This window comes from Tenrec ecaudatus, chromosome 12 (assembly GCF_050624435.1).
Source record: "Tenrec ecaudatus isolate mTenEca1 chromosome 12, mTenEca1.hap1, whole genome shotgun sequence".
Lineage (NCBI taxonomy): Eukaryota > Metazoa > Chordata > Mammalia > Afrosoricida > Tenrecidae > Tenrec > Tenrec ecaudatus.
Window position 1 is genome coordinate 26,946,375 of NC_134541.1, and position 24,356 is coordinate 26,970,730.

At 51.2% G+C, this 24,356-nt stretch overlaps 1 protein-coding gene and 1 non-coding gene across 2 annotated transcripts in view; one reads left to right on the forward strand and one right to left on the reverse strand.

Annotated features, from left to right (window-relative positions):
• Nucleotides 1-1,727: 1,727 nt before the first annotated feature.
• Nucleotides 1,728-1,891, reverse strand: LOC142423647 (U1 spliceosomal RNA). Its single transcript, XR_012779254.1, has one exon. It is a non-coding gene; the product is annotated as a U1 spliceosomal RNA (small nuclear RNA).
• Nucleotides 1,892-3,880: 1,989 nt separating this feature from the next.
• LOC142422390 (fer-1-like protein 4) overlaps nucleotides 3,881-24,356 on the forward strand; it is a 31,658-nt gene continuing 11,182 nt past the window's right edge. The window contains 28 exon segments of the mRNA XM_075527782.1: nucleotides 3,881-3,959; nucleotides 4,230-4,285; nucleotides 4,618-4,706; nucleotides 4,809-4,908; nucleotides 6,771-6,862; nucleotides 6,971-7,012; nucleotides 7,308-7,472; nucleotides 8,005-8,065; nucleotides 8,164-8,295; nucleotides 8,962-9,024; nucleotides 9,120-9,204; nucleotides 9,404-9,563; nucleotides 9,663-9,846; nucleotides 9,940-10,126; nucleotides 10,552-10,886; nucleotides 11,189-11,297; nucleotides 11,481-11,649; nucleotides 11,748-11,868; nucleotides 12,334-12,434; nucleotides 14,849-14,936; nucleotides 15,072-15,188; nucleotides 19,728-19,880; nucleotides 20,712-20,865; nucleotides 21,011-21,135; nucleotides 21,538-21,672; nucleotides 21,773-21,946; nucleotides 22,325-22,441; nucleotides 22,534-22,695. Of these exon segments, the coding sequence (XP_075383897.1) occupies nucleotides 3,881-3,959; nucleotides 4,230-4,285; nucleotides 4,618-4,706; nucleotides 4,809-4,908; nucleotides 6,771-6,862; nucleotides 6,971-7,012; nucleotides 7,308-7,472; nucleotides 8,005-8,065; nucleotides 8,164-8,295; nucleotides 8,962-9,024; nucleotides 9,120-9,204; nucleotides 9,404-9,563; nucleotides 9,663-9,846; nucleotides 9,940-10,126; nucleotides 10,552-10,886; nucleotides 11,189-11,297; nucleotides 11,481-11,649; nucleotides 11,748-11,868; nucleotides 12,334-12,434; nucleotides 14,849-14,936; nucleotides 15,072-15,188; nucleotides 19,728-19,880; nucleotides 20,712-20,865; nucleotides 21,011-21,135; nucleotides 21,538-21,672; nucleotides 21,773-21,946; nucleotides 22,325-22,441; nucleotides 22,534-22,695 (3,555 nt within the window).

The window sequence follows — 24,356 nt, forward strand, 5'->3', positions numbered from 1 at the left end:
TGCTTCCAGGAGCACACTGGATCCAAGTAAAACTAAATTATTGACAACTGTAATCTTTTATCTACTTATCATGATGTTGTCTATTGGTCTAGCTGTGTTGCACATTGGAAGTATCATTACACAGAATGATTAAGTGGATGGCAATGAAATCTACTCAACACACAGTTATGATCACCTTTTAATGGTTTAGACAAGAGGTTACATACATTCCCTCATTCCGCAAAAGTATTGCGCATATGCTTAAAGGTCTAAGGGTTAAAAGTCATCGTCATCATAAAACAAAGGTTTAAGGGATATTCACCTAACCTAGGATCCCTTTATCCTGAAAAACGAAAAGACTATCTCAATATTTTACAATTCAAAGAGTTCACAAATGCCACGGAATTAATCTGTGGTCCCACTAGGATCCTAGAGCTCCACGTTAAGGATCCTGGGCCTCAAGAAATATCTATATACACGTGTATAAGCTGAGTTTTTCAGCATTTTTTATGCTGTAAAAGCCCCCCTCAGGAATCTATCACAAGGATCAGCCTAGAACCCCCCTCTCAGGGGGGATGAATAACGGAAAAGTGGTGAGGGGTGACAGAGGACGATGTAAGAAATGGGAAAATGATCTATACCTTTTCAAGGGTTCGTGAGAGAGGGCGGGCAGGGAGGGAGGGGGAAGAAATAGGGAGCTGATACCAGGGGCTCAAGTGGGAAGAGAATGCTTTGCAAGTGAGAGGGCAGGCGGGCAGGGAGGGAGGGGGAAGAAATAGGGAGCTGATACCAGGGGCTCAAGTGGGAAGAGAATGCTTTGCAAGTGATGATGGTGGCATGTGTGCAAATGTGCTTGACACACTGGAGGAATGTATGGAGTGTGATGACAGGTGTAAGAGTCCTCAATAAAAGTATTTTAAAAAAACCCCAAAACTCCCATCCCTCGGTTTATACTAGAGTGAGGGTCCCACTTACCTGTTCTCGGTGCAGTGCAGGTGCTCTCTAGTCTCTCCAGCTCATCTGCAGGCTCCTGCAGCCTCTGTGGGTGGATCGTGACTGCTGATATCATCGCTCTTTTCTCGTGCGCGCCCGCAGCGTCTGTGCTGTCCGTGCGGCACCGGCCAAACCCCGCCCGCTTCTGTGCGCTGGTACCCTGGCGCCCCGCATGCTTGTCAGATGAACGGCAGATGCAGCCGCTCTTCTTCTCCGGGTCTTCTCCAGGGCTGTGACCAATGACGGAGCCTCTACAGTCGTACCTGTGCTTGGTCACGCCCCCTTGCTCCGCCCAAGCATTGCTGAATACAAGTACCGGTATATCTTTGGTCTTGGATATGCAGTATGTTTATTTACCGTACTTAGTCTGCTCTATTTGATTTTTTCTTATTGATCCCTATCTGCACCCAGTGTTGACTGTGCTTGCATAGAGCCGCCGCCTGTGCTGGGGCTCATACTGTACACGCCGCACTGTGCGTGCATAAGCGGCAATGCTGCCTATGCAGTCACGCAGCGCATGCAGTTAACAGTGCACACAGCGCAGCGTGTATGAGCCCTACCACAGGCTGCTCTAAGCATATCATCGCATCCTGGAATATCATCAGCCCGTGCTAGACTTCAAACTGTACAAGCTGCGTTGTGTACATGCGGTGAGGCAGCACCTGCAGTAACACAGCGTGCAGTTATTGTTGATACCATATTGCTTTCGTTGACCCTCTTTTCCACTTACAGAGCTAGTTTACTGTTCTTGTTTTCAGGGGAGAGTGCGAACGCAGTCCCCCACTACCACAAATGATGCAGTCAAGTTTCCCACATTTGGGGAAATCTCAGGGGTCAGCACATCCGGAGTGCAATGGATGAGCCTCGCCCTGGGAAAACCACCTTCGTGATCATGGTATCTCCCCTGCCAGGTAAATATTAGTTTACTGTTTTCTTTTTTAAAAGAATCATTTTATTAGGGGCTCATACAACTCTTAACACAATCCATACATACATCAATTGTGTACAGCACATTTGTACATTCATTGCCCTCATCATTCTCAAAATATTTGCTCTCCACTTAAGCCTCTGGCATCAGGTCCTTATTTTTCCCCTCCCTTCCCACTTCCCCCTCCCTCATAAACCCTTGATAATTTATAAATTATTATTTTGTCATATCTTATACTGTCTGACATCTCACCTATTTTTCTGTTGTCCGTCCCCCAGGGAGGAGGTTATATGCAGATCCTTGCAATTGGTTCTCTCTTTTCAGCGCACCCTCCCTCCACCTTCCCAGTATCGCCACTCTCACCACTGGTCCTGAAGCGATCATCCATCCTGGATTCCTTGTGTTCCCAGTTTCTATCTGTACCAGTGTGCATCCTCTGGTCTAGCCAGATTTGTAAGGTAGAATTGGGATCATGATAGTGGAGGGGGGAGGAAGCATTTAGGAACTAGAGGAAAGTTGTATGTTTCATCGTTGCTACACTACACCCTGACTGGCTCGTCTCCTCCCCAAGACCCTTCTGTAAGGGGATGTCCAGTTGCCTACAGATGGGCTTGGGGTTCCCAATCTGCACTCCCCTTCCTTCACAATTATATGAATTTTTGTTCTTTGATGCCTGATCCCTTCCATACCTTGTGGTCACACAGGCTGGTGTGCTTCTTCCATGTGGGCTTTGTTGCTTCTCAGCTAGATGGCTGCTTGTTTACCTTCAAGTTTTAAGACCCTAGATGCTATATCTTTTGATAGCTGGGCACCATCAGCTTTCTTCACCATATTTGCATATGTATACATTTGTCATCAGTGATTGTGTCAGGAAGGTGAGCATCATGGAATGCCAATTTAATAGAACAAAGTTTTATTGCATTGAGGAAGTACTTGAGTGGAGGCCCAATGTCCATCTGCTACCTTAATACTAAAATTATAAATATATTCACATAGATCTCTTTCCCCATCCTCATATATAAATATATTTACATATGTACATGCCTTTATTTAAACCTCTATAAATACCCTTTGCCTCCTAGCTCTTTCCTCTTTTTCCTTTTACTTTCCTCTAGTCCCACTCTCATGCTCAGCCTTCATTTGGATGACCCACTATTGTTTCTCCCATGTTTTACTGTTTATTTAAAAAATCATTTTATTAGGGGCTCATACAACTCTTATCACAATCCATATATACATCGATTATTTAAAACACATTTGTACATTTGTTGCCCTCATCATTCTCAAAACATTTGCTCTCCACTTAAGCCCTTGGCATCAGCTCCTCATTTTTCAACCTCCCTCCCTGCTCCCCCTTCTCTCATGAACCCTTGATAATTTATAAATTATTATTTTGTCATATCTTACACTGTTCAACAGATGACCCACTATTTTCAAGCTGGAGACATCCACTCAATTACTCATTAAGTCATTCAATTAATAAATATGTCACAATAAATAAATAAATTGCGTGCCTACTGCACTAATGCTGGTTACTTGGGGATCTACTTGTGAATCCATCCAATCCGTGTGCCAGGCCTGGTGGTGGGCATTAGGGACAGAGATGGACCAGGGATCAAAGGCAGTCCAGCCCTCCTAGGCTAGCAGGTATCAGACTGGGGTCCTGTCCTTTTCCTGTTCTTCCAATCCCACCCCACCCAAGCTCCCACCCCACAAAGATGCAGGGTGGAGGATGAAACAGCCCTACCAGTTTGCAGCTGGTGCAGGTATGGAGGATGGACCTGAACATCAGGACCTTACTCCCATCTCTTGGTCCTTACACTCCCTGTTTACCCATGACCCCCACCCGCACCCTGTCAGACTGCTGTGTTTAACTAAAGGGCAGGGATTGCTGAACCTGCTGGGTGAGTCCGGTGAGTCAGAGGCCATTCAGGTGGGCAGCAGGGCAGGCGGGCAGAGGGAGCCAGTAGCACTGGGACCATGGCTCTGACTGTGTGTGTGCGGCGACTCACAGGGCTGCCGGGCACCCATGACCGACAAGTGAAGCTCTGCTTTCGAGGTGAGACCTGCAGTGGTGCTCTAAGGCATCTGGGGACTGGGGGGCTCTGGTTCTCAATTCTTGTTCTGAGCTGTCACTACAGCCTGTCCCCTTCCACCTCTACCCAACACATCTATCCATTTGCCTCCTTTCCTCCCCATCTTCCACCTTGACCTTGCATTGAGAGTGAGTCCTGGGAGTCTGCACTGTGGGTGATAGAGGGGAATGATTGTTGTTGTGTGTGCATGTGCATTGAGGAGCTAATTAATAACTAGTTTCAGTTCTGAACAGGTTTCACCCAGAAAACAAGGAAAATCCAATGTGGTCCAGAAGCAGATATTGGTGAGGTCAGTAGGGTTGATTTCTGGAGGGAAAGAAGCTGGGCTTGAGTCCCAGTTCAAGTCCATACTGGGGCTGGGAGGCTCCTTACTTGGTTTGGGGTGGTTTAGTCTCAGGAAGTAAAGTCAATCTTAGGTGAGTTGCCAGATCCAGTTTGGGGACAATCAGCCCTAAGTTTGGGGGACAAGTTAATAGTTTGGAGTCAATCTCATATTGGGACAATCAGTTCCATGTTTGGTTTGCTAGTCCTAGAGTTAGCTCCAAGTTTGGGGAGTAGCCTGGATTGGAAGTCAGGGTCGGCTTCAGCAGGAAGTGTCTCAAGGTTCCCTCCTAACACCAGCTGTTCCGTTGGCCGCATTATGGGGCGCCATTGACCGGAGAGTGTCTGTCTGTGCAAGTGGTGAACTGCAGCCGTGTCTTCAGCCACAGGTGAGCAGACTTGGGGAAGCCAAAGGCTGAGATGCAGCTTGGGTTGAGAGTGACTCGGTCCATTTCTCTGGGTCATTCTATTACTCCATGCCACTCCCTCAGGCCTCTGGGTACCCTGGTGATCTCCCTGCAGCATCTAGAGTACACCGGGCATTTGGTGTTGCGGGAAGCCCTAGTGGACGAGAACCTACGAGTGACCCAGGTGAGCCCAGCAGTTTTCAACCTGCTACCCCGAAGCCAGAGAGAATTTCTCTAGATCGAAGCTTCCATGTCTCAAAGGGGGAAGAAAAAAAATCTAGACCCAGACGGGCGTGGCATCAAAGCTCCGTTCATTCAGCCAGGGATCCTTCCACTGCACACCCGCTTAAGTCTTAGATGGGACCAAAACCAGAGTCAGCTCTGTGGGCCAGAAGTGTGGGGATGAGGGGAGACCAGGCCCTACACCAGACACAATTCTTGTGGGAGACAAAGGTGAGCCTGGCTCGATTTCCCTGAGCGTTTGTTCTTTGTTGTCATGGAGAGCAAGCAGAGCATCAGGGAAATGGATCTGCCCCTTAGACACAGTGTCCTGCTTCTCTAAGCTCTTCCCTTACACAGTGAGCGGTCATTCTTTTCCTGATTCAGCCCGCCATTGTTTAGAAAGCCCTTCCTGGGCACCAGGGGCCGTGCAATGAAGACTCAATGGTGAGCAAAACCAGACAAGGATTTGCCCCTGCTTAGCGCTAACTCCCTGTCTAAAGAGGTAGACACACATTACAACACGTTCACACTCAGAACTGTAAAACTACAGCTGAAAAGTGCTACAGAAGAGCTATTGGAGGCTGAGCGAGTGTAGAGCAAGCAGGTGTCAATTAGGAGATCCAAAAAGGGTCCTGGAATAAGAGCTTGAGTTGGAGGCGGAAAGACCAGGAGCTGAGCTGAGAGAACGGTCCAGGCAGAGCATACGCATGTGCAAAACCTATTGCCCTGAAGGAGCCTAGTTGGGTTGCAAAGGTGCCAGGGCTGGTGGATGTCAGGGGAAGCCAGCCCCTAACACATCATTACGGGTCCAGTAAGTGCAATTATACAGCGATAATAAGATCATAGTAAAGTTATAGAGAGTATGACAGATTGAAGAGAAATATTGAAATAAATGGAGTCTGACACAATTCATGGTAGCATGCTCACCTCAGTCCCGCTTGGTGGTCCACGTGGAGGGAGAGAGAGATCTTTACTGCTAGCCCAAGGTTTTATATTCTCTGGGGACATGCAAGCCCCCTAATTACAGGTGAGGACATTCGTCTCAGGAAGGGGTTGTGCTATAGGTCATACAGTAATGAGAGGGGGTGGTCTAGGGAAATACATGCAATAGGAAGAGGAGGGATTGGGGGTATACATGTGACAAGATGGGCAGATCCTAGACACAAGATGGCAGCCTAACTTTGGATATCACAGAGCCTATTTGGCCTGTTCCTTGACTCAACTGATAGACCATTAATCCATTGTCTCCAGAAGCAGGGAGCAGGCCCACCCCTGTGGTGTGGGGAGACAGCAGTCTGGCAGCGACTGCCTTCAGGGAAGATGTCTGAAAGCATCTGACCTCCCCCACAGGTGGAGGCCAGAGTAAGGGATTTCCCAGGGCAATAAGGGAAGTTTGGCCTTAAGACGTAATTGGCAAAGGGTAAGTTAATAGAACTTACAGTAAGTAATCCGGAATGAATGATCAGAAAAGGGCCACAGGCGACTACCGGGTGCAGGCCAGGAGTTAGATAGGGTAAAAGACTGTTCTTGGGCCCAGCTTAGACCAAGGGCAAGTTGAAGGGCCCTCAGGAAGATGGTAAGGAGCCCTGGAGGCGCTGTGGGCTAAGTGGCGGGCTGTTCACTGCAAGGTGGGTGATTCAGAGCCGCGAGCTGCTCTGAGGGAGAAAGACGAGGCTGTGTTGGCTCTGACAATGATCTTGGAACCCCTCTGGAGGGTTATGGTGAGTTGGAAAAAACCGACTTGAAGGTATACTAACAAGTTAGAATAGACTGGAGGGCTGTGATTTCATTTGGTTTGGAGGGAAACTATGCATCTGGTTTCAGATCCAGGTGGAGCTGGACCTGAGGTATCAGCCCCCAGAGGGGGTAACTGGTTCCTGGGCAGAGGAAGACTTTGGAGGCCCTATCCGGGACAGGTAACCCCTCCATCAGCCTCAGTAGGGATCTCCTGGGTATTGCGATGGCTGGGCCTTGCTGAGCAGCGCTCCAGATGAGCTTAGCAATCTCACTTCTCTTCCTGCCAGCTCGGAGCTGATCATCTCCAATGTTGGCTTCCAGGAACTGACGTAAGTGTGAGGGGACAACTTGGGTCACTGGAGTTGGGAGCCAGTTCTGGAACAAAGGGTTCGTTACAGGGCGAAAGGGTCAGTCTTGAGGTCAGAGGTCAGTTCTGGGATCAGAGATCAATAATGAATTTGAAGAGTCAGTGTCTGGGATCAGTCCTGGGATCAGTGGGGTCACTCCTCAGGTCGAGAGTTCATCTTGAGGTCAGTGAGGTCTGCCCCAGGAGTGGGCATTGGTATTGGAGTTGGGGAAGGCAGGCAGAGTCCAGACTTACCCCTGGAGGGTCTTTCCTATCAGGCCTGCAGAGGCCCGGTTAGAACGGCAGGCAATGGCTTTGGGCCGAAGGCTAGCGCGAGGCCCAGGCCAGCAGGAGGACGAAGAGAGTGAGCTGGACTTGGAGCTGGAGCGAGAGGACGAGCCCGAAGTGGAGCTTTCTGGCATGGTGTTCACTCGCCTCAAGAGGTAATTGATAACCACCGTACTCCTTCATGCCCCTGCCCCACACTCCCCCGGTGAGCCAGTCAGCCTTACTCATCCCTACACGCAGACGCACACTGCCGCCGCTCCCACAAGCGCATGTCTAGCGTAGGGCTGAAGGATGGGAACCTGGGCTCAAAGCTGGCTCATCTATAGGCACAGACACTGCCCTAGTCATACACAGGTACATCCATTCACACAACTTCTGTTGCCCGTGGCAGTGACGACAGCTTCCCAAGGGCGAGGAATTGAGTCTGTCTTGTTGATGGCACGGCCCGAGTGCCTACCACAGGTTGAGTAAATGACTGATTTCAGGGCCCCAGGAATGGGCCAACTGGGGGGGGGGGGGGTGTATGGTGAGCAAGGAAGCTATATGTGACCCAGGGGGCTCAGAATCCAAAAGTTCACGGGGAGAGGTGACCTCATTCCGGCACTGAGCTTGTGGGGTGAGTGGGGATGTGGGAAGGAAGTGAGGAAAACGGCTGAGTGGAGCCGACCTTATTAACTCTTCCTACAGCCGAGCTCGCAGTCTAGCCCTTGAGGCTCCCTTCCAGGTGTCCAGAGCTCAGGACTTCCAGGTGCCAATCTCCCTTCAAATCTTAACCTTCCACATTCCCCCTCCCCACCTCCCAGCCAGGAGCACCTGGCCTTCTGCTCCTCCTTCCTTGCTCTGTAGGTGGGAGTCACGGTGCTGGAGGCGCAGAAACTAGTGGGGGTTAACATTAACCCCTATGTGGCTGTGCGGGTTGGGGATCAGCGCCGAGTGACTGCCACACAAAGAGGGACCAATTGCCCCTTCTACAATGAGGTGAGTCGGGTCAAGGAAAGGGGTAGGCCCAAGGAGGGATGAGTGGGACCCAGCAGGGGAAAGCACCCAAGGAGAAGTAGGACGATGCCCAGGGGCAGGCCAGGCTAAACCAAACTCACTACCATTGTCTCAATCCGACTTGTGGTGACTCTAGAGACGGTAACTCTTGTGGCTCAAGCACAATGTGTCAACACCAAGCCACCAGGGCTCCTGAGACTAACTTTTTACAGGAGTAGAAAACCTCTTTCTCCCAAGGATTGACTGGTGGTTTAGAACTGCTGACCTTGCTGTTAGCAGCCCAACATGTAACCACTGTGCCCCAGGACTCCTCAGGCTATGCAGGGTCTATCCAGGCCAAAAGGAGCCCTAGAGGTCCTGTAGTTTAGGCACTAGGCTGTTAACTTCAAAGTCAGCTGTTCAAATACACCAGCCACCCCCAGGAAGAAAGATGAGGCTGTGAGCTCCCACACAGATTTTATAGTCTTTTGAAACCCTGCAGGGTCAGTAAGTGTCCCTGGCAATGGATCTGGTTGGGATCCAGGAAAAAGGAGGTAAGGGAGAGGGGTGGGGGTTCTCATTGCAAAGAGCAGGTGCCAGGGTGGCCCAAGCTGACGTGAATGCCTAACACAGAACTTCTTTCATCTTGGTCTCCCCTCTTCAACCTAGTACTTCCTGTTCGAATTTCATGAGACCCGGGTTCACCTGCAGGACTTGCTGCTGGAGATCACGGTGAGGAGGTGGTGGTGGTGGTGGGGGGGCGGGGTTTCCTTCGGAGAAGTGAGGGGCCTGCGCTGACGTTCCAGGACTAACCCTGCACCTTCCAGGCGTTCCATTCGCAGGCCCTTCCCTTCATGGCCACCAGGATAGGCACCTTCAGGATGGACCTAGGCATCGTTCTCGACCACCCAGGTACAGGACCCTCAGGGCACCGACTTGGTCCAGGTTTCAGTCTGGATCTCTAATCACAAAGTACTACGGCAGGGCAGTACATTGCCGCAGGCTGACCTCCGTAGTACCCTGGCCTGGCCTGTATGTAGGGTCGCCTCTTCCATACAGTCCAGGTCCTCTCTGTAGATCCACGGGCTGCCCCTTTCCCTTCCGTCCACAGATGGCCACTTCTACCATAAATGGGCTCCGCTGTACGACCCCCGGGACACCCGCGCTGGGATCAAGGGTTTCGTCAAGGTCACCTTGTCAGTGAGGACGCGTGGGGACTTGCCCCCTCCGCTCCCTCCCCTGGGCCCAGGGCATAGTTCGGACATGGAGAAGTGAGCTAGGGCTGGGGGCTGGGGCGGGCCAGGTGGGCAGCCATCCCTTGGCCTGGGAGCGGCGTGGCTCCTTACCTCCTTCACGCCCCTTTCCCTTAGGAACCTACTCCTGCCACGCCGGGTGCCCGCGACCAGGCCCTGGGCACGGCTGTGCGTGCGCATATACCGCGCGGAGGGGCTGCCCTCGCTGCGCCCGGGGCTGCTGGGCAGCCTGGCCCGCGCGCTGCACGACCAGCGCGTCCTCACGGACCCCTACGTCCGCGTGTCTTTCCTGGGGCAGCAAGTGAGTGCTCGCGTCCGAACCCCACTGGGGCTGCCAAGCTGTCGGTCCGCGGCTGACGGCGCTCCGCTGGCCTGTCTTCCCCGCGGTCCGCAGGCGGACACGTCGGTGCGTGCCGAGGCGGCGGCACCCGAGTGGAACGAACAGCTGAGCTTCGTCGAGCTCTTTCCGCCGCTGACGCGGGGCCTCCGGCTGCAGCTGCGGGATGACGCGCCCCTGCTCGAGGTGACCCTCGCCACGCACATGCTGGACCTGAAGCAGATCTCGCATGCGGGCCGCGTGGGTGAGTGAGCGCACGCGCCTCCGCCAGACCCGGGCCTCTAAGTCCGCCTTGGCGCGCGGGGACCCCCTGAGCCCTAGCCCGCCTTAGGTTCCGGCCCACGGCCAACTCTTGACCCTAAGACCGGCCCCTCGACTGGACCAACAGTTCTCCACCCCCGCGCGTCCTTCCCTGCCTCGCCTGGTGCCCCAGGTTACAAACCCGGCCTTCACCTTGGCTGCGGGACGGACGAAATCCTCCGGCCGCCAGCCCATCGGACATCTCTAGCCCCGCCCACAGACGCTGTGGACTGGGACCCCGCTGGGCGCGGATGCCCCTACCCCTGCCCCGCCCACCGGGAAACAGGTGGAGCCAGGGTGTGATGCGCCCACTCACCTAGCCCCCACCTGCCCCAGCTGCCTCCCGAAGCACCATTCTCGCGCCCACAGCGGGGTTTAACCCCACCTTCGGTCCGGCCTGGGTCCCCCTCTATGGCTCACCGCCCAGCTCGGGACTCCGCGACTCTCTCCAAAATCTCAACGAAGGCCTTGGCCAGGGCGTTTGGTTTTGCGGCCGCCTGTTGATGGCTGTGTCCGTGGAGGTGTACGACGGGAGAGCTGAGCCCGAGCCCCCCCAAGCTCCCCAGGGGGTGTCCAGGTTCTCCCGGCTCGCAGGGAAGAAGAAGAAGAAAGCCAGGCGGGGCCAGGCTGGCCAGACTCCGGAGGCTCCCGAGGTTCCTAGTGCGATGGAGGTGGAAGTGGATGAGTTGCTGCCGCTGCCCGAGGTGAAGACTGGGACCTGGCTAAGGGCTTGGGGTCACACCTAGCTCACACACTTGGGAGGAAGAACCATTTCCTCTGGAGGCTGTAATTCGGCTTCCAGACACTAAGAACCATGGCTGTGTGTACACTTGGTTGTGTGTGTATGTGTGAGAGAGAGACAGACAGACTGATCAAGGTGGACCAACGTCCAGAGGGTAGGTGCTAGAAGGGGAGAGAGGACTGGAGGATCCCGGTGGTGACTTTCTTCCTGGTGGTGGTGGGGAGTGGGGACGACGGGGGATGCCACTTGCCTCACTTTCCCCAGAACGCCTTGGCGCCCTGCGAAGATTTCCTGCTCTTCGGGGTGCTCTTCGAGGCCACCATGATAGACCAGGCCATGGTCTCCCAACCCATCAGCTTTGAGATCTCCATCGGTGTGCCACCTAGCCTGATGTCATGGGTCTGCGGGTGGTCACTGGGCATCAGATCTTAGGCACCTGGAGGGGCTGTTGGCTCTCCGTGTGGGGTGGATTCTGACCTCCATTGAGGCAGAAAAGGTTGAGGGAGCAGTTGGATGCTGGGAAGGGCTCTCAAAGGCCTTTCCTGGCGCTGGGCAGGTTGCGCAGGCCGCCGGGAGGAGCACGTGGGCCCGGGTCCCAGGACTAGGGAGGGAATGGAAGGAGCTTCGTTGGAGGGACAGCCCCTGCTGGAGTCCGATTCACAGCTTGAGCCCGAGGAGGAGCTGGGGACACCAGCCCAGCGGCCAGAGCCCATGGACGGCAGTGGGTGAGTGCTCTTGGTGACGGGGAGGAGAGCACAGAGATGTCTCGGGGTTAGGGCCCCAGACAGTCTCCTACAGCTTCCACCCCCCTCTGCCCGCCTAGGCCCTACTTCTGCTTGCCCCTGCGTCGCCGCAAGCCCTGCGTCAGCGTCTGGAGCCGATGGGAGGACCACACGTGGCGCCTACGGAGCAGCAACAGCGTGGGCAAAGTGGCTGCGAGGCTGGTGAGGACTGGGCAGAGTCCAAGGGGAGGGAGGCGCGAAACGAAGGGGCGAGGCCCAAGGAGCATCTGGCCAGCAGCCATTCTTGGGCGCATTTTAATTAAGGGGTTGGCAAAGAATATCCACTCTACCATGGACTGCCCTGCCGGAAGGAGTACCTCCTCCCCCTTGGAGGAAGTACAACCAGAATGATGTTTAGAAGCGAGGGGGCGAGTCTTTGTCTCCCTTACTTTGGCTAGTCCTCATAAGGGACCAAGCCCTGGAGAAGACTATCAAAGGAGAAGGGCGCCGCTATTGTGGGCTGAGCCCTGCAGGGGTGGAGCCAATAGAGGTCAAGAAAAGTGGAGGCAGGAACCCCAAGGAGCCAAAGTCGGACAGAGCCTTGAATGGGGGCATGGTCTAAAGGCGATCCCACCTCCACCCTCCAGACTCTCCGCCCTCACCTGCTCTCTCTCTTGAGTTCCACAGGACCAGGGACTACAGGAGACAGAGACATTGCAACGCAGGCCGGGACCTGGAGCCTGTGCGAGACTCAAGCAGGCTCTAGAAGAACTGGTGGCTGGGAGCAGGTGAGCCGAGAGCACCCCTCTCCTGGTTGCCGGTCTCTGTCTCCCTGTGTCAGCCCTAGGAGGTGGCTGTTTGGACCCGAGGGCGCCTTGAAATTGTGTTTGTTCAACACTTGACGGTGTTGGTGGCCTATATCCAGGGAGTTGGGAGGAGGGATGCAGATGCAGATGACTGGTCGTTCGGCCACCCCAGATCTTTAGGTGCCTCTGTTGCCTCCAATTTCCAATATACTCCCTTTTCCATGCGCCAAGAGGCTTTTTGGCCTTTCCCTCACCCCATCTCCTCCAGGCCTCCAGGTAACGGCCTTCTTTCCTACCTAGGGGGAAAGAGAAGCCTTGTCTCTTCTTCATTCAATCTGACTTCTTGCTGCACCTGCAGCTACGTGTGCTCCTTTCTACTGGCTGCAGGAGGAAGCATTTCTGCCCTCTGTGTGCTCCTCAACCATGATCTGATTCACCTCTGCCCACCCGCTGGAGTACTGAGCTCTACAGTTGCCCAGCTTCTCTCCTGCATTGTCAACTGGCCCCTAATTACAACATCATGGCACTAAGCGAGAAGACATGTTCTAGGTGTTTCCATCTTTCATCCTCACCACCATGAACTCCATAACCTGAGCCATTTATTTCAGTGTCCTATATTTTTGAGATTCTTCTATAATACAAAGTTTAAAAAATATTTGAGAGTCAAAATGGGCCCCAAATATCCTATCTCAAAAATACCTTTATTGTAACCAACAAATAGATTTTTGAATATCTACCAAGTGTATGTTCTCCTTAGGGGGGCAGATATACAAATATAATAGCGCATACACAGATGGAGAGAGCATGGATACTGTTAATCTAAGTGGCTTGGCAAGGGCCTATGAAAAGGTGACATTTGAACAGAAAGCAGAATAAAGAAAGGGAGTAAACGGGTCAAAGGTCTCAGAACGTTCTTGCAGAGAGAGCAGCTAATTCAAATGCCCTGAGATAGGGACAGCTACGGTGTATCCATGGTGGGCCAGTGTGGTCACAAGAATGTACTGTGTGTTCATGTTATTAGGCGCCCTCTAGGTGGGTTCCGACTCATAGCGACCCTGTGACCCTGTGTTACAACACCGTCTCCCCAGACCCCCTGTACAACATCACCCTCACAAGTGTTCTTACGTTTGTTCCCAGGAATGTCCCTGGGGAGGATAATATTTTTTAAAGAGGATGGGAGACAAAGGGAGCCAGTTCAAATGGAACCTATGCAGGCTATTTTTTTTTCATTAAGAGAAATTTTTATTTTATTTTGTTTGTTTTTTTTAACAATATATTGGGGCTCATACAATTCTTATCACAGTTCATACATATATATACATCAATTGTATAAAGCACATCTGTACAGTCCCTGCCCTAATCATTTTTTTCTCCTCTTTTCTTTTTTTACATTTTATTAGGGACCCATACAACTCTTATCACCATCCATACATATACATACATCAATTGTATAAAGCACATCCATACATTCCCTGCCCCAATCATTCTCAAGGCATTTGCTCTCCACTTAAGCCCCTTGCATCAGGTCCTCTTTTTTTTTCCCCTCCCTCCCCGTTCCCCCCTCCCTCATGTGCCCTTGGTAATTTATACATCGTTATTTTGTCATATTTTGCCCTATCCGGAGTCTCCCTTCCCCCCTTCTCTGCTGTCCCTCTATGCAGGCTATTTTAAGAACATTTTTTTTTTTTTAGTTTGAGATGAGAAACTGCAGGAATGGAGCGAAATGGGCTGGAAAATCATTGAACGATCATTTTGGAGGCTGAGAATATTATGTAGGGAAGAAGGCAAGAATGGAATCAGGGACCTAGCTCGTAGACTGTTATAAAGGCTCTCAGAGAGAGTTGATGGTGGGTTGGGCCACAATCATTCTCCAGAGAAGGTGAGCAGGAGAAAAGCAGCCGGATTCTGGGTGTATTTTGAAGGTAGAGACTGCTGGCTATGAGAGAGAGAGAGGAGCGTAGGATGATTTAAGTTTTGAGAATAAACAGGCATGTTTGTTCTGAGATTGGAATGTTAGGGCTATAATGGATTTAGCTGTATTGTTTGAGCTGACTTTTAGTTCATGTACATATGAATCCCTTGTGGGGATAAGTGTATAGATTTGTGGTGCTGTAGTTCTGGAGTAGGACCTATGGGTCTGTGGTTCTGACAAGCACTCAGATGATATCAGTACTCTTGGCCCATGGACTAAACCTGAGTAGTCAGGATGGTAGCTAGCTAGGTGTTCATGAGTTCTGGGCTGGCGGGCTGTTCTTGAGTGAGGAAAGTTGCTGCTTCAGAGATCAGGCCTGAGAGGGGTTGTTAGGGAGTCTGGGTTGGAGGCCTGATCTGAGGGAAATGACCTTTAAGGAACAGCACTCTCTTGGCTGATTCTACCCACTGTGCACCCATCGCAGACAGTTTTGCTGTGGGGCCGAGCGCAGGACAATGAATCGGCCCAATGCCCTGGATCGCTGCAGAGGGAAGCTGCTGGTACATAGCTTGGTATGGAGAAAGGGGGTGCGTGTACTTGTGCAGACATAACCTGGGGAGTGGGGTGGAGGGGTAGGGATGGGTGAGTAGGGGAATTAAGGGGATTATATTGGCCCATCTACTTCTGCTCTCTTCCTGCTCTTCCAGAAACTATTGGCAAAACAAGGACTTCGACTTCTGTGGGACCTGAGACCAAGTAATGTGCAAAAGAAAGTAGCACTGGCCAAGAAACTCCTGGCGAAATTGCACTTCCTGGCTCAGGAGGTAAAGGCTCACACACCCCATTTCCTCACCCCGAAATACAGTTCCTGCTAAGTTTTTTAGTAGCTCTAGCGGTTTCTGAACAGGCCATAACAGTGACTTAACAGTTGTCCTGTGGTACGATGCCAGGGCCAGAGGACTCACTGCTAAAGATGAGTCCCAGGGCCTGCCAGGGAATCTCTGTGAACTTGCCATATGAAGGGTGGAGGGGGTCCACGTATTATATTTTATATGGTGGTAAAAGTATATATAATGAAATGTTTGCCTGTTCAACAATGTTTACACGTGTAGTTCAGTGCCATTGGCTTCTCATAATGGGGTGCCACCATCACCACTATCCATTTCTACCACTATTTCCAAATGTTTTCTTCACCCTTAATACAAACTCCTTAATACAAACTCCACCTAAGCTTAGACCCCTTCCTTCACAGTCCCACCCCTTCTTGCCCCTGGTAAACTTTGATCTCTCTGTTTGTCTGGTTCCTTTTTAAGTTCTGTGCTTTATCTTTATTTTCCTAGAAATCCTGCTATAAAGTGCGTAGGCGTGAGTTTCTACCTATTTATCTTGTTTGGGATACACTGACTTTGAATCTTGAGGTTGATATCTTTAATCAACTTTAGAAATTTCTCAGCCATGAGATTTTCAGATATCCTCCTCTCCTCACTCTCTCTTTCTTCTTCTGGGACTCCACGTACCCGAAGTAATACAAATAGTAAGGGGAGGGGTATCAAGGAACCAGAGGATACTTCTGTTTTTCATCAGTGCTGTGCTGCACCCTGGAGATATAATTCCTCTATGTGGCCCTTTTGTGAGGGACTGTCCAGTTATCTTGCAGGTGCCTTTTGGGTCACTCTGCGCTCATCATGTCAATTTATTTTTTATTATTATTTTTTTTGTTTTAAACGTTTTATTAGGGGCTCATACAACTCTTATCACAGTCCATACATATACATACATCAATTGTATAAAGCACATCCATACATTCCCTGCCCCAATCATTCTCAAGGCATTTGCTCTCCACTTAAGCCCCTTGCATCAGGTCCTCTTTTTTTTCCCCTCCTCCCTCCCCTTCCCCCCTCCCTCATGTGCCCTTGGTAATTTATACATCGTTGTTTTGTCATATCTTGCCCTATCCGGAGTCTCCCTTCCCCCCTTCTCTGCTGTCCCTCTCCCAGGGAAGAGGTCACATGTGGATCCTTGTAATCAGTTCCCCCTTTCCAACCCACTCACCCTCCACTCTCCCAGCATCGTCCCTCACACCCTTGGTCCTGAAGGTATCATCCACCCTGGATTCCCTGTACCTCCAACCCTCATATGCACCAGTGTACAGCCTCTGTCCTATCCAGCCCTGCAAGGTAGAATTCGGATCATGGTAGTTGGGGGGAGGAAGCATCCAGGATCCGGGGGAAAGCTGTGTTCTTCATCGATACTACCTCACACCCTAATTAACCCATCTCCTCTCCTAAACCCCTCTATGAGGGGATCTCCATTGGTCGACACTTGGGCCTTGGGTCTCCACTCTGCACTTCCCCCTTCATTTAATATGATATATATACATATATATACATACATATATACATATACACATATATACACATACATACACACACTTATATCTTTTTTTTTTTTTTGCATGATGCCTTATACCTGGTCCCTTGGGCACCTCGTGATCGCACTGGCCGGTGTGCTTCTTCCATGTGGGCTTATTTGCTTCTGAGCTAGATGGCCGCTTGTTCACCTTCAAGCCTTTAAGACCCCAGACACTATCTCTTTTGATAGCCGGGCACCATCAGCTTTCTTCACCACATTTGCTTATGCACCCATTTGTCTTCAGCGATCCTATCATGGAGGTGTGCAGTCAATGATATGATTTTTTGTTCTTTGATGCCTGGTAACTGATCCCTTTGGGACCACTCGCTCACTCAGGCTGGTGTGTTCTTCCATGTCGACTTTGTTGCTTCTGAGCTAGATGGCTGCTTGTTTATCTTCAAGCCTTTAAGACCCCAGTCACTATCTCTTTTGATAGCCGGGCACCATCAGCTTTCTTCACCACATTTACTTTTTCACACACTTTGGCTCCAGCCGTTGTGTCGGGAGAGTGAGCATCATAGAGTTCCAATTTAATAAAAGAACGTATTCATGCATTGAGGGAGTGTTTGAGTAGAGGCCCAAGGTCCTTCCGCCACCTTAATACTTGACCTATAAATATAGACACATAGATCTATTTCCCCATCCTCCTATATATATTTGCATGTACATGTCTTTGTCTAGACCTCCATGAATGCCCTTTGACTCCTAGCTCTTTCCTCCACCTCCCTTGACTTTCCTCCTGCCCTACTACCATGCTTCATCGCCACCTGGGCTAGAGTATACCTCTTCTCTAAGCAACCTTACCCTTGATCATTTCCCACCAGGCCTGCCACTCCCCCTTCTCTACCATTTGGGGTCCCATGTTTTTCCCTTGTCCCTGGGTTTGTTAACACCACTTCCTTACCCCCCCTACCCCCCCACCCCAAGTCCCCCCAAAACTGTCGGTCCCGTTGTTTTTCCTCCAGATAGTTCATCCAGCCTGTCCTATTCAGACAGACCTGTGGAGTCACTAACATGCACGAAAACTAGACAGAGGAAAACAAAGCAACAGTATACAACCAGACAACAAATACTTTTTAAAAATAAAAATTAAGAGAAGTTTTAAATTTTGATGAAATCTAACTGCTAAATTTATCTAATTTTTCTTAAGTTTACAGCTTTCTGACACATATTAAGAAACCTGTATCTTCTCTAGGTCATAAAGATGTTCTTTGTTTTCTTCTACATGCTTTATGTTTTTCATTTACATCTTTGATGATTCTTAAGTTAATTTTTGCATATGGTGTGGACATATGGGGAAAGGAACATTTTTCATTTTTCATATGAATAGCCAGACACTCTAGCGCTATTTGTTGAAAAAAAATTTCCATTCCCCGCTGGGTTTCTTTGGCTTTTTAACTGAAATTCAGAAGACTGTATATGTGCTTCCTTTGAATTTTAATGATTAGACTTTCTGAATTATTTTCCAAATCCATTGTTCCTTTCTATAGTTTCTTATTCTCAATAAGCATTTGCTAAGTTTGCTCTCTGTTCTCTTGGGGCATCATAAGCAGGGCCGTCTGTATAGTGTCAGGTGACCCTAGTCGTACATATTTCTGTTCATTTGAGATTGCTGGTACTCCCTCAGGGCACTTTGTTTCATTCGGTGCTTTGGACTCGGAGCTTCTCACTTTCCTGATTTGTGAGAATTCTCTCAGTCCCAGAAGAGAGGTATGTTCTTCCAGGGAACATTTGACTTTGCTTTTGCCTTAGCTCTCCATAAATTGAATGCTAAGCCCCACCCAACACCCTGAAAACCTCGGGGGGTTCTGCAGTCTCAGGAAGGCTCTCCGCTCCCCACCATTGCCACCAGAAGCCTTTTCGTGACCTTTTGTTGCAACGGGGCCAGGTTAATTCATGGTTCCCATTTATCCTGAAGTCATCATTCTTTGGGGCCCTCATTAGCTGAAGGCAGAGACATCTCCTATTAACTTCTTTCGCTGAGTGGAACCAGAGCTTTTAAATGTGTTTTTACTTCACTGTAAAAGTTCAGATGTACCGTATTTGGCAAGTACCCTTGTGGCAAAAATGCTCTGCTAACTTAGAATCCCATCTTCACTTACAGTAATTTTTTACTCTTATTATCTCACCATTACCTTTTGGAAAATATTTTAGTTGAGTGATTAAGTCTGTCCTAATTCCTTGGCTTATGATATTACTGGAAATACATGACGTCTGGATGACTTTGAACAAGGGAGTGATTAATTCTAGCTTTGCTTCTCAGTGACAGGTAAACGCCTACTATGTGCTGGGCTCTGTATTATGCTCTGGAGACTCAGTCTGTGTCATTCTCTTCTAGAAAAGGAGATACTCTCAATCTGTAGCTGAATAAGAAAATAATTATAATTTATAAGAAACGTTAAGGAAAATGTTATAAAGGTGAAGAGGTGGGAGGATAACTTACTTAGATTAGAGTTAGTCAAGGAAAGCGTCCAGAAGGAAATGCCATTTGAACAGACCCAGCCAATCATTCACGGCAGAGAATGGGATGGGAGGAGACCGAGGAGGCGGGCAGGAAGGCTGGAGGGGAGGCTGGTGCAATTGTCTGGACAAGAGCTGGTGGCGTTGAAGTCGGGCAATGGGGATTTTAGAGAAGGTGGTAATTGGCCAGATTGGTTCTTAGAGAAGGATGACACCGGCTGGAGCATTTGGCTGATGTGAATGGGCATTTTGTGGTGAAGACGGTTCAAGGTCAGGTTCTGGAGGAAGGAAAGTGTAGAGAAGGCAGCTGCGCACTGAGGCTGAAGGCCTCTCTTGGGCCCCCAGGAGTCAGGTGGCCTCCAGGAGCTGGTGCACGGGGGGACAGTGAGGGTTGGAAATGGATATTTGTTCCATCTCTCTGTTGAAGCTAGGAGAGCAGGTAGTCTCAGCTCCAAATCCAGTCCTGTGACCAAGTTCTCCATGCTCCCCAGCCTCAGCCACCCCTCCCTGATGTGCTGGTCTGGATGTTCAGTGGGCGGCGCCGGGTGGCCTGGGCCCGGATCCCTGCCCAGGATGTTCTGTTCTCTGTGGTGGAGGAGGAGCGGGGCCGAGACTGCGGGAAGATCCAGAGTCTGCTGCTCACCGTGAGAGGGACCACGGGGCGGGGGCTTAATGGAGGGGGGAGGTCACACTCATAGGGCGAAGACAGGACTGAGAGTGGAGGTCTGGCTCCCAGTCACCTTTCCCCAAAACTTTTTCAGTTCTAAAAACTGAAAAGAAGATCATGCCTTTATTCTATCGGCTTTGAAATGAGCTACACGCCCAAAACAAACAAAAGACAGCATGTGTTAGCCTGGGCCTGCACCTGTCTTTGCTGCTGCGGCTCTGACAGCATAATAAAAGTGGAGAGTGGTGAATTAGTCCCTGACAAGGACCGCTGGTTCAGGGCAACATCATTCTAAGTGAGCTGCCCCTGGAGAAGACCCCCAAAAAGGTCCCTCCCGGCGAGAGATGGTGACCCTGGGGTAGGGAACAGGCCGTGGAAACGTGTTGGGCATGGAGGGGCCAGAGGGTGAGTGAGGTGTGCGGGCGTGCGTGCAGGGCTCTGCGTGTCATTTGGGCGCATGAACTTGTGGGGTGGAGACGGTAACGATGTTAGGGCAGGATGGGAGCATAAGAGTCATGGGAGGAGGGGCAGGGAAGAGGAGCTGACGTCAAGGGCTCAATAGAAAATAAATGTCTAGAAAATATTGATGGCAACATACGTACAAACGTGCTGGATACCACTGATGCATGGGTTGTTGCGAGAGCTGTAAGCGCCCTCGATAAACTGTTGTGAAGAGGAACGGGTGTGGCACGAGGGTCTCGGTGGAGTGTACAGCAGGCGGTGTTTCTCATGATGCAGAGCAGGGCTAGGCTTCGGGGTGCAGGCGTGTGGGTCTTGGAGCTCCTGACTTGTCAGATCCTCGTAACAGGCACCCGGGGCCGCCCCTGGTGAGGTCTGCGCCAAGCTGGAGCTCTTCCTGTGGCTGGGCCTGGGCAAACAAGTCAAAGCCTGTACCTCAGAGCTCCCCCCGGACCTGCTGCCCGAGCCCTCGGCTGGGCTACCCCAGAGCCTCTACCGGGATGGTGAGTACAGGGCTAGGGGCAGGTGGACCCAGAGCTCAGCCGGCGAGGGGCTAGGGACTCAGCCCCCGGCTAGCAGTCTTCTGGAGTCAGGGACTCCGGTTGGTTGTTTGAGCCAACGTGGCGTATTCTTTCCCCCACACGCTAGACTTCAGCTATTTCCAGCTCCGGGCCCACTTGTACCAGGCCCGAGGTGTGCTGGCAGCAGACGACAGTGGTCTCTCAGACCCTTTTGCTAGAGTCCTCATCTCTACCCAGTGCCAGACCACTCGGGTGAGAGCTGGGGGGAGTGTGGGGGGTGTTTTGGGGGAGAGCACTGGGGGACAAGCTAGGGTGGGGACTGAGCTTCTCCACAAGGCCTAAGAATCTCTTCTTGCCTTGGCTCTTCAGGACAGGATGTTGAATTGGACTTGAGTGAGAGGCTAGTGTGAATCTGAGGGTCTTCTGGGTGAGGGCTTGTGTTCTGGGATGGACTTCAGGACCAGGCACAGAGGGTGGCCGGCTATCAGGGGGAGGAGGGATGACGTCACACCAGCCGGAGGTTGCTTCTGTCTTCGTCACATCCTTCACCTCCTCTGTGAAGCACAGTCACAGGTGTTTGAGGTATTGCTTTAGAGGCAGGGAGAATGACCTGACTGCACCACCCGTTGCCTCCTCCTCTGCCTGGCCTCCAAGGTTCTGGAACAAACGCTGAGCCCCCTGTGGGATGAGCTCTTGGTCTTTGATCAGCTGATCGTGGACGGGAGGCGGGAGCACCTGCAGGAGGAGCCTCCCTTGGTGATCATCCATATCTTCGACCACAATAAGTTTGTGAGTGTGGCCCGGGACCCATCTGGCTTTTTACCCTGAGCCCCCATCCCTGATTCCCAAACCTCTTCCTCCTTGTCTTCACTGCCCCGGCCTCCTGCAGGGGCCCCCTGTCTTCCTGGGCAGGGTGCTGGCCTCCCCGAGAGTAAAACTGATTGAGGAACCATACCAACGCCCAGAACTGCAGTTCTTCCAACTGAGAAGGGGGGCCCAAGCAGCTGGAGAGCTCATTGCCACCTTTGAACTCATCGAACTGGACTACAGTGGCCGGTTTGAGGTCAGAGCCCCCAGCTGCAGGCCCATCCTGTGATTCCATGAGGCACCAGCCTACCACCTTCCCTTACTCCTAGGGAACCCAGGGTCGTCAATGGGATTCGCTTAGTGACCCGTTGGCCTGAAAGAAGTCCAGAAATGCATGCATGGACCCTGGATAGGCCTCCAACCCCAGAGGACACTGGCTGTGGGTTCTTCCTCAGGGTCTTGCCTCAGACCTGTGCCCTGGGTCCCCCTCCCCTTCATGTGCATGGGTGACTCCTGAGATGTCCCACTCACTCAGCCTTGCCCAGCCTCTGGAGCAGCTAGTCCCCAAACTCCAGGTCCCAAATCCGCCTTTGCTTGGATGTCTCCTGGACCTCTCCCCTCTTGCCCTCCGCAGCCCTCTGTGCCCAGTGATGTGGAACCCCAGGACCTGATGCCCTTGATTCAGCCCCTCTCTGGATGGATGTCCCTGCCACCCACGGTGCGCCCGGTGCTCAGGGAATTCCGCCTTGAGGTAGCAGCACGCACTCCCAGGCTCCTCCCTGTCCCGCCCCTGGGGGTCCCTCTGTCAGGCACAAGCCCTGAATTGCCCATGGTCTCACCCAGGTGCTGTTCTGGGGCCTGAGAGGCCTTGGCCGGGTGCACCTGTTTGAGGTGGAGCAGCCCCAGGTTGTGCTGGAGGTGGCCGGGCAACGTGTGGAGTCCGAGGTCCTGGCCAGCTACCGCGAAAGCCCCAATTTCACGGAGCTCGTCAGGCACCTGACAGTGGTGAGGGGGCGCGCAGGGGGTGGAGGAATGGGGTGAAAAGGGGTGCTGCGATGTAAATGCCCAGCTTCGTTTCATCTAGAGGGAAACTTACTGAAAGGGCCAGATAAGTAGATACTCCAGGCTTTGGGGGCCAGATGGTTTCTATCACGATTGCTTAATGCAGCCACTGTCACATGAAAGCAGTCATAGGCAACATGTCAATCAATGAGTATGATGGTGTTCGAATGAAACTTTATTTGTCAAGGCAGACGGTGAACCAGCTATGGCCTGTGGGCCAGAGTTAGCTGGTCCCAGGGCTGGTCCATGGGTTGGTGGGGCTCTCTTGGATGAGCGGATCGGCCAAGCATCATGAAGGAGCAGTACTGCCCTTGGTGGAGGAAGCTAGACCCTGAGCCATCAGGGCCAGAGAAGAAGGCATCTTTGTGGAGTTTGCAAGGATGGACATTGGAGTTAAATTCTGCCCATGCCCCCTGTGAGCTTGTCAAACTGCTTGTCTCATTTGAGCTTTATCCTTGCTACCTGTGAACCATGTGGAGCAAATACAACAGAGGAGAGTTGGAAGGAGCTCCACCGGGTGTCTCCTGGCAGGAGTGCTTTGAGGAACCATTGAGAGAAATGATCTTGTCCAAGGACTTTGTAAACCTCGAAGTGCAATGCCTGGTGGGGGGGGGGAGGTTGCTGAGAGGAAACACGGTGGGCCCCCAGACCACTAGGGGCCAAACACAGACAGCAAACCTCCACCTGAGGGCTATGCCACGTGCAGAGGTTTGCTGTGGAAGCGTCCTTGTGCTATGAGCCGAGGAAACAAGGCAGGCTCTTGGCTGAACCTCAGAGAGCATTTCCTCTCCTCTCGCTTCCTTTAACCAATGAGGGAGCTCCCCTCCTCTCGCCTCAGTCTTTGGGTTTCTATACAGCTCCGTTGAGGTGTCTGTCCTATTTTGGGGTAAACCACCGCTCCAGAAAATTTTATAAGCATCAGTTCTTCAAAAGTATTTGAAACTTTCTTGTCCACAAAAGACAGAGTGCAATCCTATGCCAAAAGACTAGGGAAAATGGTCCGTATCTTACAGGGGTAGTAAAGGACTCTATACGAGCCTCTCTAAGCGAATATGCTTCTAACCCAGAGCCCCCTGGAAAGACAGCTCCCAAGTGGGCAGTTCTCGGAGCTCAATTCTGTACAGTTGTGCTGATGCTTCATTAAGTCACTGTGTCTTTTTTAAGTGTTGGTAATTAAAAGTTGCTTTATGGAGGATGAGCGAGTTTTTTAATTGCTTGGAAATTATATTTCCTTATGAACTTTTACCAATCAGGACATGTGACCAAAAGCAGCTCAAGTTAAAAAAAAGTTTAGGGAAAAGAAGTCTTTGGATCTCAAGTACGTCTCTTGCAGACATATTGCTGCATCCTTTTTTTTTTTTTTAATCCGGTCTGACAATCCCTGCCTTTTCCCAGCAGCATTGGCTACAGTTACACTGAAGGTTATTATGCCAGGGTTTCCCCAAAAATCTGTGGAAACATTCCACAGACTTTTAGAAGGCCCCTCGTCTTGACAAGGTTGAATTTGTGTCTGCCATGTTTTCTCTGTGTCTTCTAATTTTAATTTCTCTCTTCCTCCTTCTGTATTCAATAGGTGTTAGTATACTATTTTAATTCTTCACTTA